The sequence below is a fragment of the Astatotilapia calliptera genome, chromosome 10 (genome assembly GCF_964374335.1).
Source record: "Astatotilapia calliptera chromosome 10, fAstCal68.1, whole genome shotgun sequence".
In the NCBI taxonomy this organism is placed as follows: domain Eukaryota; kingdom Metazoa; phylum Chordata; class Actinopteri; order Cichliformes; family Cichlidae; genus Astatotilapia; species Astatotilapia calliptera.
The window spans coordinates 15,835,938-15,849,312 of NC_137431.1; the positions used below are offsets into that span (position 1 = coordinate 15,835,938).

Here is a 13,375-nt window from a genome sequence, read left to right on the forward strand (position 1 = left end):
AGGGTAACGGCGAGGGAGAGAACCAGTCTCAGTCAGACAGATAAAACAATGGGAGTGATGGAGGGATAAACAGTTGAGATCATTGTTCCAGAAAGATCAGGCTGTTGGCAGAGTCCATATGCAAGTGTGCATGGGAGGTCACGGAGGGGAGGAGGTGCAGAGGTGGTGAACAGAGGCAAAGTCTGGCTTGGATGGGAGGGAAAGACCTATAAATTCAGTGCAGGAGAGCACAGCAGCACCCATCTCAAACCAAATCAGACCTAGTCAGCCTGCCTCGTCATTTATTACAACCCTCTTGGAATCTCACCATGGATATCCCCATCCAGTATCCCTGGTACCGCCGGGCGTTCCCACATCGATTTCCTGACCTCTCCATGGCAGAACCTCTCACTGACTGGCCAATGATGTGGCCATTCTCCTGGTCCTTCCCCTGGATGCGCCCTTTGTTTATGCGTTGGTTCAACTGGCCCGACAATGGACACAGTGAGGTAGAGTACAGTTCACCTGTGTAATTAAGATTATTACATCATGGGAGTTACGCACAAATGTCAGTGTTTTATGGCCTTTCGTTTGTGAGGTTTGGATTAATGATCATCAGAGTCAAAACCTCCACTGATATCATGAGTGTTTGTGTAATTTTCAGGTGCCAGTCCTTCATTAAACAAGATTTGTATGGGTTTTTATCCCAGGCTGACTCACTGCTCTACTGTATGTATTTAGATGCGCTTGGAAAAGGATCGCTATGTCATTTATGTGGATGTGAAGCATTTCTCCCCTGATGAGCTGTCTGTCAGCGTTAGTGATGATTTCATCACAGTACACGGCAAACATGAAGACAGACAGGTCAGAGGAGCAAATTTAACACCAGAAAATAAATTTAGCCACACTGTTCTGATGCACTCACTAATTCTGTTTCAGGATGACCACGGCTATGTGTCAAGAGAGTTTCTGAGGAAGTACAGGCTTCCTTCTGGTGTGACATGTGCCGAGGTCACCTCCAGTCTGTCGTGTGATGGTGTACTGACAATCACAGCACCTCGGTCATCTCCTGGGCCGGAGCGCAATATTCCTATTTCCTGTGAAGATGGAACACAGAAACAGAAAATGTAGAGCAGAGCCTGACGCACCAGATGCTGCTTTACTATTAACCCTTTATATTGTCTGTTATGTTGGCAGTGCCGTACATATATATAGAGTAGTCATACAGTTCTAGATGTCTAAAACTGCTGTCTAATAAAACAGTTCCTAACCCCTAACTCACTATTATTGTGTTGTCTCAGCAAAACTGTAGAGCTCGTGTAACAGTCTGTTTTTGACATTACAGCTTTTATAGACACATCATGGTGAGCTCCAGGATATTGAGCTCCCAAGAGTTCATTTCCCTATCATAAACAAACAGATTAGGCTTCTACGCAAAATACAGTCGCACATGTAACAGTATTTCCAAAGACAAATTCATAACCACCATCAGGCATTTAGAGAAACACAATGTCTCTAGCAACCTTTCATTTCAGTGGCAAATGTGCTAGTTAGTAACTGAACCCAGAGAAGCTTGCAGCATCTACTGGTTCTGCAGAGAAATACTAATACTAATCAGTACTATCCACTAAAGGTGCTAACACACTAACCAAAGATGTATTTTCAGCACACAGAGCAGAGTGAGCGGGTATTAGTAAGATGCCAAATGTGCTGTGTTCATTCTGTGGGAAGAACATTGGTTTCTGCATGTGTGAGGAGGAGGTTTTCTGGAGGCACAGACAGCCCGTTTGTTTTTAGTAAAAAAAAAAAAAACTAAATAAATAAACAGAAGAAGAAGAAAAAGCCACCAAAGGCCTCGGGACCAGGCGTGTTGAGAGAATGAGAGCGAATGAGCAAGAAGCAAAGTTGTGGACAAAGGAGAGAAACAGACAGGGCCCCTTTTTCACTGGGGAACATGACCTCTGAGCTGCTAAGGGTAGTATGATTGTGAATGTACGTGAGCGCATTTATACTTGTAGATGCAAGAATTACAACTCTATTATCTTTGTTAAGCCTTTTGGAATATTAACACTGACAACAGCAAATAGAATAAATATGGAGATTCAAGTTCACAGGTCGGTTGTGTGTGTTTTTGAATCATTGTCAAGGTTTTCTTCTGTCTATTGTGTTGCTGTTCTCAAATGGATTTCGAATAACAACGTACACTCACTGACCACTTAATGAGGTGTTCAGTAGCTCATTAACATCAATATTGATCAGCCAATCAAATGGCAAGAACTCATGGTCATGGTCCAGATGATCTGCTGAAGTTTCAGAGTAGGAATCAGAAGCAGATGAACTACAGCTCGGACAGTCTCGGTCGTTGTGTCCTTTGGCAAGACAGTCAAAGGAGCTAGCAAAGAAAAGGGCAAGACACTTCACCCATTGCCTACTGGTGGTGGTCAGAGGGCCCGGTGGCGCCAGTGTCCGGCAGCCTCGCCTCTGTCAGTGCGCCCCAGGGTGGCTGCAATGTAGCTTGCCATCATCAGTGTGTGAATGTGTGTGCGAATGGGTGGATGACTGGATGTGTAACACGCTTTGGGGTCCTTAGGGACTAGTAAAGCGCTATACAAATACAGGCCATTACAGCAGCAAAAAACCATATTAGGTCCTTCACCTGTCAATTACAATTCACACGGGCTTGACAAAATTGGACAATAGTAAAAGAAGGGAAGATAGAAGAAAAAATGTTGCCTGATCTAATAGTCTTGATTTCTGCCAGAATCAGAACTAGATGATAGTAGCACTAAAAATCATCATAGACCTGCACTACATTTATTTTTTAATTTTACCAAAGTACAATATTTAGATTGAGAAAGGTTTATATAATTATTTAGCCTTGTTGTGCAAACAAGCCTTCATAACTTAATAAATATAGAATTTGAAAAATAACAAACCTAAAAAGAAACACTAGGTATGAGATACATGAGTACCTATGATACGGTGATACTTTTGGTAAACAACCATTTGACTAACATGTGTGTCTCACCTGCTCTTGTTCATCTCTGTTCTGTCCTCATTCTCCATCTCCCTCTCTGTTCCTCTCTCCCTCTTTGTGCTGACAATCATCAAATATACAGATATTTACAAACTCTTCAGATAAAAACACAAACACTTTTTAATTGTAACATCAAATCAGACTAAATGTTAATTTTTTTAGATTGATAAATATAAAAAACATATTTGTTAACTTTAAGAGTAAAGAGAGAAATCGTCTGTATTTCTTAATTGCAAATGGCACCAAATTGTATTCAAAATTGAGCCACACTTATGGAGCTCCACAGTTCTTTTCCTGGTGTTTTGGTTGACATCTCTTGATTTTCCCATGTCACAGAAACAGGCTCTGTGTTTTGCCTTATATGCATCCACAGCTGTGCCACCTGTTTACTCACATGGACTCTACTAACCTATCAGAAGCTTCTTCAGCTCAGAATGGAATCGTCTGGAGTTTTCTTATTAATTAACAATAAACTTAGTGTACATGTACTCCTAAATTTGATGAAAGTGATAAAAAACAGAAAGCTCTGTCTCTCTTTATTGTGACATTTAACTAATTCAAAAGATATTTCAATATTTATCTAAAACAAAAGTTTACTCTAAATTGATGTTGTGCAGTAAAAATGTTTTATGTTTTCTCCCTAAAGTGTAAATATCTGGTTACAAATGTGAATATCCTGCTGTGTACTGAAATTCCTCTTGTTTTGCATACAAATATACTGAACAACATACAAAGCATAATATATAAAATAACATTTACCTGAGGTTTTCTTTGAAAGAACCCTCTAATGTCCATTCTTATATTTCAGTACATAACTGAAACCGATTTAGTCGGGGAGGGTAAGAACTGAAAATATGAAATAAACACACGTAAGCTAAGAATCTCTAAAAAAAAATAGCATTTGTTCGGCTTTTCATTTCGCCATTTGTTGATTCACTTGAAGAGCAAGTAACGTAATATTGGTCAAGTGATCAGTTTGATATAAATCTTTCGTGATGCACCGTCATATTTACATTATTTGTACGGTACGAATGATTTGCTTTGGTACCTGGTCAAACTTAAGCTCTCCTTAGTATGGCTGGCTCCGTCTCTCCAACAGCGCACTGACGGGCAGCAGCTGCCCCGCCCCCTCGCCCAGTCGCTTAGTGCCTGAGCTTGGATCATACCAATATCAGGGGGGGATTCACGCACAGTCGTAAATTCCCACAGTGTGCACCATGTGCTTCGAATATTGTGTGTACTTTTTGTTTTATACAGTTATCAGCCAGGCATCTAACTATGAAAAAATTGCACTCCAAAATACCCCGGGCTTCTGACAAAACAACCCGGGCTTAAGCCCAGTAAGCCACCCCCACGCTCCGCCCCTGTTATTAGGTACACTGTATAAAGGTGTAGCTAAAATAATAGGATCAGAATTGGACGTAAATAATGTGAAAGCATGGATTCATCCTCCCATGTATCTGTTCAGGCTGGTGGTGTAACAATTTGGGGGATGCTGTGGCACAGCCTTCTGAGTACTGTTAATGATCATTTCCATCCCTTTATGACAGCGTACCCATCTTATGCTTCCAGAAGAATAACACACCATGTGGCAAAACTTAAATAATCTAAAACCTGTTACCTGAACATAACAGTAGGTTTGCTGTATTCAAATAGCTTCCACAGTCACCAGATCTCAATGGGATGTGGTGAAACTGGAGATTTACGTCATGAATGTGCAGCCAATATGCAGCAAGTGTTTGATGATATCATGTGAAAATCTATGAAGAATATTTTCAGTAACTAGTTGAACCTGTGCAATGCAACAATGCAGCAAAAGGTGTGGGTGGTTATGTACAGTGAATGTAGAGCTGCTGATATTTTTTTTCAGACACTTTATTAATATTGGGGAACTGGAGCTTTCAGGAATGAAGGTTTAGCCTGGCCTCAAAAAGCACCAGATAAATGCTTTGCGGCACGCTTTATTTATTAAACAATGCAAAAGTCCCCTCTAATAAATTGAAATTTCTTACTTCATTGCTGCTTTTAAAACAGTTTTTACAATCTGACATTGCCTGTTGATAAGACACACAACGCTCACGAAAAAGGAATAGCTTTAGCAGAGAAAAGGAGGGCACAAGTCGTGTTTCCTTCATTTGTAAGTACACGATGGACAACTTTTATTATTATCTGCAAAACCTCAGATAAACAGGAGCATTACAGACAATGTACATCGTTCATCTGTCAACAAAGCAAGGCTGCAGAACCGCTGCTGATGTCTAAGTCATCAAAAGACAGCAAGACCATCAATGGAGACATGAAATTATAATAATACGTTTTCATAATAATACATGCACTCATTGCTGTGCAGAGTTTATGCATACTTCTATTGGCGCTCATGTTATTAGATGCATAAAAATAAACTGTCAGCAGTGTGCATCATATCAAGTTAAGTTTCTTGGGAAGTGTATTATCAGTAACAGTAGAAGTCCCATTTCTGGAAAAAAGAAGATACACTGAATCAGGAGAAAGCACTAAATAATTCATATGCACATGTGCATGTGTGTGTGTTCACCTACAGTAGTTTTGACTTCAGTTGTGGCTGGCATGAGAGCATGTGTCTCCTCCACTATGCTACTGGGGAAGTGGCCAATGCGAGCTTCCTGTTGTCCATAATAGGCGTCTTGTACCTGGGAAAAGATGACGCAGATAACATTTGTTTGATAACATTCAAAACTTTTAAATGTTTTGCTGCACATGGAAGCCCAAGCCTGTGACGTTTTCACAGTTTTATGGTTAGAGCCGTGCCCAGGCCATTTATAGCCACATAAATATGTCACTTTTACTCACACTGCCAGCCCAGAAGAGATTCCCTCTGTCTTTTAGCATTGCATAAACATAGACAAGCTGCCCCTGCCTGATGGGGATGAACCTGCAGTCTCCAGGGTAGTAGTCCTGCAGTGCACGAGCTATCAAGATAGGATCTGTGCAGGGACAAATGTCATGAGCTATAATGTGATATGAATCTGACCTTTTTTTCCGAAGCAAAATAAACAGTTGATACTTACAGCTGCACTCGGAGTCAGCACAGAGTTTCTTGTCAGAGAGTTTAGGCATTTGCTTTCCAGCTTCAGAGGTTCCCAACACAAGGCACAGGGAAAGAGCAAACCACAGTTCAAAAGCCATGTCTTTACGTCAATGTACCTACTGATGGAAAAGCCTTTTTTCTCAGCTGGGAAGGTCCTGGTTTTCAGTCTTCTTGTAAGTCTGTTTGGCCACTCTTAAAATGAAGGTGCAGCAGAAGCAGTCCCCTTTTTCTTCTTCCCCCAACCCTTCGTCACATGAGCACACACAGAGCTCCTTTGAAATTCTTCAAGCAGGTAAACAGGATGGGGCAAAGGGGGTGGGGAGTAGACAGACCCCTGCTTGTGTCCTAGACTTTTCCATCTGTCACGCAATGCAAACCCCTCCCCAGTGAATTCCCCAGAATTAATCACTTCCTTGTTTAACTGCCTGATATCCAATCAGCAACTATTAATTTTACCCCACTTTTCCAGTATTCCCTGTTCTTTCTGTCAGTTCCTCTTCCTTTTTCCCTCGCTTCACCTTTGGAACTCAGTAGGTGGAGCCATGTGCTTTATTTACATAATGAACGTTTCCACTACCAAGGAAACCAGCTGAGCTTCTCTTGCGCAAACACTCCCAAACAGGAAGACTGTACCTGTTAGCCTGCGGTGGCAGAGAGCTGTCAGGTAAGACCTAACTTATCATTTTTCAAAGTCTGGTGGAAAATAGGTTAACACGGATTCTGTCAACTGTCGTACTGGCAATAAAGTAGGACTGAGTTTATTACTTGTATTTTAAAGGACTTTAAATAGCATGTCAGCACAGATTCATGATACCAATAGGTAATAACAGGTGAGAAGCAAATAGTGACAGACTTGATAGTTGAGGCTGGTGAGACTCCAGATACTGACACTGCTACACTGTGACTGAAATTCAGCTTATACGGTCTAAATTTGAATAAAAATAATCTGGGAATTATTCATGATAGCATTGAATTATCAAACAAAAAGCTTTTTTTTAAGACTAAGCCTATGCTGATTGTTTATTGATAATTTGACCTAAACGTATTACTTAAGAGTCTACTTGAAATACTCAACACATTGTAGCGATCACAAGAAGTAGCAGTTCACAGTGCCTCTGGAATTTAGGGAGGAGACAATGATAATAGTGCAGGTTGGTGTTTCGGTCAGAGCTACAAAAGCACCTGTCAGACAAAAGATCTCCTTTTAGGCCATGCTGGATTATGTTACCAGAAAGCAGCTAGTGTGATATTCACACAAGGTTTTCTGTGTTATTAAATGTCTTTTCTTGCCCAAAGATGTCCCGGTAAAGACCAGAAGAGAAGAAGAAGTGAATGATATAAGCACTGGGACCACACACTGAAGCACAAGGAATACTCTGGATAACAAAAGTGGAACCCAAACACCTGTAAACTAAACCATCAGGAAACAGAAAGTCCTGACTCTCTATCCATTCTCTTCCACTGAAGAGAGACTGAATCACAACTGCAGGACTTGGGATAGTACTTTTTAACTGATCCTTCAACTGTCAGCTATGTTCAGCAAAAACAGTCTTCCCTCACCCAGCTTGGAGGACTCGTTCTTTCCTCTCTCTCCCTCCTCCTCGGTCTCTCTCTCCTTTGGTCTCCCCTCATCCACATCCTCCCCTGGAAGCACTGACAGTGGAGGAGGCATAGAGACTGACCTGATTCTAGCTGCTGAGCTGGGACGGGCTTTACTGGAGAAGAATGAGGAGCTGGCAGCCTCTCTGGAGCAGAGGGAAAGGGAGCTGGAGGTAAGATTAAAGCTACTGTTGTCCCTTAATCTCCCAAAAGGTCATATTTGATAAACACATTTTTACACAAAATGAAATGGGAAGTAAGATTAGCTAAAATTACAAGCAAATCGCTGCATGAAGGCAAAACTTTTGGATGTGGCCTGCAGTGCACAGTCATTCCACCTGTGGGCAGAAGATTTGTCAGATTGCAAGGAGACAATGCAACCATGATAACCACCCCCACTGGAGGAGAAAGAGCTCCAACAATGTATAACCGCAGACTGAAACTTATGCAATGCCTTTAGCTGGCAAATCAGTTCACTGTGCTGAAGGAGATTATATCTGGTTAGCTGTTAGGAAGCTAATGCTAACTTTGTCTCATAAAGCTGCCATAGATCACCAAGGGACTTGCAGACATACCATTACTGACTACTGCTTTACAAAATAACTTAAGTTACACAGTGTGAAAATGCTATCAGAAATAGATATATAGATAGATTTTATCTATATATAAAGTATTTAAACCATTTGTTTTTTCTCTACAGAGATAACAATACATTTAACATTAAATGTGGCAGTACAAAGCTAATTCTATCATTCTAGTTCTAGTATGCAGTCTAATCATTAAAAATGGTCAAAGCATGTGACATCAGCTATGTCCCCCAGTTACCCAGTTATGTAATCAAATGTTCTACAGCCACAACAATCTTTTATGCTGGCTATGATAATGATCCATGATTACATGGCAGCCATCATGTCATGATTTCTTAATCCACTGTTATTCCAAATAGTGTTTCTGCAACTGCATTAGAGGTGAGCCAATCAATTTAAATATCGTTAGTATCGATACCAATGCCGCTACTGGTATCGGACTGATACTAGAGTGATGAGATCAATGTATTGTTTCAATCCTCTAAGTTCAGTATGTAGCCTTCTCAATTGGGTTAAACATATTTTTGGAAAATATACCCCAAACATGCACTATGAAAAATGGCTCGACCTTTTTGTGTTGACTGTAGTGTCTGTTTTATTTATAGCCTATAACACATTCAAACAGAAGCTGACCCAAAGTGCTTTAGAGACAGGCAAATTTACATCCCAGGGCTCTAAAAAGGTTTTAAAATACATGCAAAGCTGAAAGGTGTGTTTTATTGTGTCAACAAATAATTGTGCAAAGTAAAAATCACAGTGATTTAAGTGGTCATTAAAATGTGTTCAGAATTAAAGTATCAGTATCAGTATCAACAATACTGGCCTTTTATTTACTTGGTATCAGATGATACCAAAAATTTTCAGTACTTTGCACTACAGTGCAATGTATGGGACATAACACGGTGCTTCCAATTCCTGATAAGTATGCATTACTTAACCTGCATGCGCTCCAACTTAATGTGAGTTAAGTACATTTAACTTTAGCAGAAGTCATTTAAGTAGATCTTCACCATATATCAGGTTCATGTGGCTTTGTGTTAGTTATACTGTTTTTACAGCTTTTAATTTTTTAATTAATAAATCTGCCCCCAGTGCAGAATCGACAAGCACAGAGAAATAAACAGAAAAGTATTTTTCATGAAATACAATGTTAAATGTTCTTTGAATGTTTTTGATTACATGTAACCTTTTTTTTCTGAGTCTTCCTATTGAGCACGCTGGCTTGCTGTCACACTGCCATGTCCAGGACTGGAGTCACCATTCATGTCATCAGGAAAGTCTGGTTATTGAAGCTGGTTCATATGGTGTTTAATACAGGCTTTACAGCAGGAGAAGCACATTCTTCAGAGGAAGCTGGAGATGAATGAACTGGCATTTGGACAGAGGGAGGCGGAGCTAACTGCTGATTTAACAACTCTGCGGGCTGAGGTGGAGAAACATCAGAGTCAAGGGCGTGACCGGCGAAAAGATGAAAGCGAGCAGATGATCCAGTTAGCCAACCATAACCAGAGACTGGTTGAGCAGCTGGCAGAGGTTTGTTTTAATGGATCAGTGAATCTCTGCACGTATGTTGCATCACAGGAAAATGCAGACTAACAGGTTTAGATAGTCCTACCTTTATTATTCACACCTTTCTCACCTTCCCATTTCTCACACATCTAGGCTGTGACACTGGAGCATTCCTTGAGGACTGAACTGCGTACCATCAGAGACGAAATGGAAGAATCATCTTTTAGCCGAAACATCAGCTTTACACAGTTAGAGAACATACAAGCAGAGGTAAACCCATAAGTAAAACATTGCATACACAAAAGTTTTGGTTTTATTATGAACAGCACACCCAAAAAGCACAAAGAGCAGCAGTAGCACCACATGAAAGTACAAGTGCAAGTCTTAAGTTCGCAATGAAAAGTCCACAAACCACATCTTTTGGGAGTCAATTTTCATATAGCATAAGCTAAAATCAAATCTCATGTTCGGATAATTTGAGTCTGGCTTGAGACTAAATACCAGCAAAAATAAGTAAAATTCTTAACGTCATGGAGGTCTGACAAGCCTTCAGTCACAATAATTTGTGTCATCAAAATAACTGTAACGAGAAATAGTGGAAAATTCTTAAAATGTTCAGTTGAGGTGTAAACCAACAATCAGGATGCTGATTTTATAAACCTCTTAACAACCTCGAGGTGTGCAGGAAGTAGGCTTTGGGGTGACATCTGGGCTGACAATGCTAAAACAGCTTTTATATTGCTAGTCTATCCTTTTGATCCTTCTCATACAGAACAGAGTTTTGCAAGAGCGGCGGTCACACATGGAGACGCAACTAAAAGCTTCAGGGGAAGACAACCAAAGACTTCGCATGGAGCGAGAGCGCTTCAGAGACAGACTGTCAGAAATGCAGATGAAACTCAAAGAGAAAGAAGCAGAGGTGAGCAATAAATCGGAGGCATATTTAGGATCAGCCGTGGTGTTGACCGATGAAACTTGAGGCAGTTATATCTGTTGCAGGAAGCATTGCTCATCACAAGCAGAGGTCACTAACACGTTCTCGATCTGTGTGTGTGCATGTGCTTGGTGTGTAGATAGAGCAGGAGCAGGGAGTGGTGTTTGAGTTGCGCACCTTGAATCGCTCTCTACAGCAAAAAGCTCTGAACCTGGATGAAGACAGCATCCTGGACAGGACACAAGCAGAACCTTTGTCTCTGCTGAGTGAAATTCAGCAGTCACAGGTGCCCACAGAAACACACCCACCGAGTAACTCCACAGTCTAAGTCAGTGTGTACCGATCCTGTGTACCAAAGCTTGTCTGGATAATCCTTGTACTCGTGTATGTTTACATGATCCATCTGATATTGATTTTTGTCTCTTGAGCACAGAGATTTCTCCAGATTCACTGAACCTTTTTATTGTTCTGTAGCTGATGATGTCTTCACTTTTTTACACTGACAAACATTATTATGAATTTGTAGGCACAGTATTTTTAAGATTAGTGACCGCTGCCTTTGTTTGCTCCTGAGAAACTTTGTCTCTCTAAAACATTCTCTTTTAAACCCAGTCTTTTACTGACCTGTTTGCCAGTTAACCCAATTAGTTGCAAAATGTTCCCCTAGCTGTTTCATCTTAGTGCATATTACTTTTTCAGCCATCTGTTGTGAGCGTCCAAGCGTTTTTGAGAAAACACTGACATAAATTGGTACAGATCAGCTTATGTATTCAGCATAAGTGAATGTGGTGATCTAGGCAGGTAAAAAGAGTCCTTTTCCACACTGAAAAAATCTCACTTTTTCAAATTTACCTTGCTTATACATTAATCTCGCCCATATAGTGCACAAGTCTGCCAAAAAAAGCAACATATTTGCAGGACAAATTTGCATTAACAGCACAAATGCCTAGTTAAGTGTTGGACCCCTCTGACTTTTTGTGATGCGGTGTATATCTCTCCTGTTACAGGCTAAAGAGGCTCTTCTAGCTCACTCCACAGTGCTGCAAGCGAGAGATGAAGAAATACAGGCACTCAAAGAACAGGTCAGTGAAACTGTATGCTGTATATACTGTCCTTACTGCTGCAGGAATAGAAAAAGACATATTTGCTGATTTGTCTAGCAAAAACAGACAATATAGGAAGCACCAACTGAAGTCACGGAATTACATTTTTTAATAATGTGCTATAGAATCAGTATGTTTAAGTTTGGATTAATTTAATCAACATGTGTTGATTAAATTGTGAAGACGTGTGTGATGTGACGATTTGAGGCTAACTGTGTGACATTATGTAGCCTATTTTTCTCTGCTCAGCTTTTATCTGTGCACGACTTTATAATATCACATTTATTTTGGAGGCCAATCATGCTCTAATATGCAATGTTCTGATCAATGTGAGTGATGTATTTACACATCAGCTTGAAGGTCAGAGAGAAGAACTCGAGTCTCTGAGGGAGGAAATTCAGCTGTGTGGCCGCAGTTCAGGAAAGCCAAGCTACAGGTAATGCTATGCTGATTAGTTTAGTTTCTCTCAATTTTATTTAGATTTTATTAAGATAAATCTGTTTTTAAAATTTCCATTTAGGTCCTTAGAAAGTGAACTGGTCACGGTGCGTCAAGAGAAAGAATCACTAACTCAGCAGCTTCTCAACACCATCAAGCAGAAGGTGGCGCTGTCTCAAGAGCTGGAGGCCTGGCAGGTTTGTGTACCTGGATACAAAACTACAGATAGTCTCTTTTGGAAAAATGGACTTTAAAAAATTATTATACTTTTGTAATCTGAACCTTTGCTCTTGCTCCAGGAGGACATGCGGGTGGTGATAAATCAACAGGTTCAGCAAAGGGAGGAGGAGAGGAAGAAAGAGAGCCAGCAAGAAAAAGGTGCTACAGGATTCCAAAGAAGCAGGTCTTTGAGAATGAAGGGAGAAGGATCGAAAGGATTCCTCTCTTTTTTCAAAGATATATAACAGCAAGAAGACTCCCAGGTTTAAATGGACACTATCCGCAATTTTCTTTGCCACTCTGTCTTTTGTGGCCAGATAATGGACACTAATGCCATATTAGCAACAAGTGACTTGTTTACATACCTATATTTGTATATATGTATATACAGTGTATTATTAATTTCATACTTTATATTAAAAAAAAGTCTCAACTGAGTGTTGGATATGTTATCATCTTTTCTTGCATTATTTAAGTCACTTCTAGTTTTTTAACCTCCTAAAACCTGGCGTCCACATATGTGGACATTACATTTTGAGTTATTTAGACCAAAGTACTCAAGTTTGCTCTACAAGAGCCTGATATCCACTTACGAGGACATTATACTGCTACTGTTTTAAACGAATATGCTCATATGTGGCTCTCATTTTTCTTAGAAACAAAAATCAGATAAAAAGAAAATCTGGTAATTCTTTGTTTTTTGATCAAAGAGAAATTAAAAATGCATGCCGTGGAAGAGTTCAGATTTTAGGAGGTTAAAGACAAAAGTTTACAAGATTTTTAGAGGCAGCATGCAAATACGAAGGAATGAGAGATTAAAAAGGACCTATCATTTTCAGGTCTTATCCTTTACTATGTTACACATTATTCAAAGTTCAAAAACAATCTTTCTTTTTTTTTTAA

At 40.1% G+C, this 13,375-nt stretch overlaps 3 protein-coding genes and 1 long non-coding RNA gene across 4 annotated transcripts; 2 read left to right on the plus strand and 2 right to left on the minus strand.

Moving 5' to 3' along the window:
* Positions 1-157: 157 nt before the first annotated feature.
* LOC113017582 (alpha-crystallin B chain-like) lies at positions 158-2,090 on the plus strand. The gene is made up of 3 exons (XM_026160729.2): positions 158-488; positions 721-843; positions 919-2,090. The coding sequence occupies exons 1-3, from the start codon at positions 309-311 to the stop codon at positions 1,108-1,110; spliced, it is 495 nt and encodes a 164-aa protein (XP_026016514.1). The 5' UTR covers positions 158-308; the 3' UTR covers positions 1,111-2,090.
* LOC145431401 (uncharacterized) lies at positions 1,778-4,138 on the minus strand. Its single transcript, XR_013911709.1, has 2 exons — positions 4,065-4,138; positions 1,778-3,862 (listed from the first exon to the last, which is right to left on the minus strand). It is a non-coding gene; the product is annotated as an uncharacterized LOC145431401 (long non-coding RNA).
* Positions 4,139-5,146: 1,008 nt separating this feature from the next.
* Positions 5,147-6,619, minus strand: mia (MIA SH3 domain containing). Its single transcript, XM_026183069.2, has 4 exons — positions 6,064-6,619; positions 5,846-5,979; positions 5,575-5,685; positions 5,147-5,492 (listed from the first exon to the last, which is right to left on the minus strand). Exons 1-4 carry the CDS (start codon positions 6,179-6,181, stop codon positions 5,469-5,471), a joined length of 387 nt encoding a protein of 128 aa, XP_026038854.1. The 5' UTR covers positions 6,182-6,619; the 3' UTR covers positions 5,147-5,468.
* bicdl2 (BICD family like cargo adaptor 2) lies at positions 6,606-12,910 on the plus strand. The gene is made up of 10 exons (XM_026183068.2): positions 6,606-6,747; positions 7,380-7,855; positions 9,587-9,802; positions 9,932-10,048; positions 10,551-10,697; positions 10,852-10,998; positions 11,720-11,794; positions 12,169-12,251; positions 12,336-12,450; positions 12,553-12,910. The coding sequence occupies exons 2-10, from the start codon at positions 7,616-7,618 to the stop codon at positions 12,715-12,717; spliced, it is 1,305 nt and encodes a 434-aa protein (XP_026038853.2). The 5' UTR covers positions 6,606-6,747; positions 7,380-7,615; the 3' UTR covers positions 12,718-12,910.
* Positions 12,911-13,375: the final 465 nt, after the last annotated feature.

Coding starts and splice junctions, on each gene's coding strand:
- LOC113017582 (XM_026160729.2), top strand. CDS start 309: ATGGATATCCCCATCCAGTATCCCTGGTACCGCCGGGCGTTCCCACAT. Junction 489..720: donor CCGACAATGGACACAGTGAG/GTAGAGTACAGT, acceptor GTATGTATTTAG/ATGCGCTTGGAAAAGGATCG. Junction 844..918: donor GCAAACATGAAGACAGACAG/GTCAGAGGAGCA, acceptor ATTCTGTTTCAG/GATGACCACGGCTATGTGTC.
- mia (XM_026183069.2), bottom strand. CDS start 6,181: ATGGCTTTTGAACTGTGGTTTGCTCTTTCCCTGTGCCTTGTGTTGGGA. Junction 5,980..6,063: donor TGCTGACTCCGAGTGCAGCT/GTAAGTATCAAC, acceptor GTCCCTGCACAG/ATCCTATCTTGATAGCTCGT. Junction 5,493..5,574: donor CAACTGAAGTCAAAACTACT/GTAGGTGAACAC, acceptor TCTTTTTTCCAG/AAATGGGACTTCTACTGTTA.
- bicdl2 (XM_026183068.2), top strand. CDS start 7,616: ATGTTCAGCAAAAACAGTCTTCCCTCACCCAGCTTGGAGGACTCGTTC. Junction 10,049..10,550: donor TAGAGAACATACAAGCAGAG/GTAAACCCATAA, acceptor CTTCTCATACAG/AACAGAGTTTTGCAAGAGCG. Junction 12,451..12,552: donor AAGAGCTGGAGGCCTGGCAG/GTTTGTGTACCT, acceptor CTCTTGCTCCAG/GAGGACATGCGGGTGGTGAT.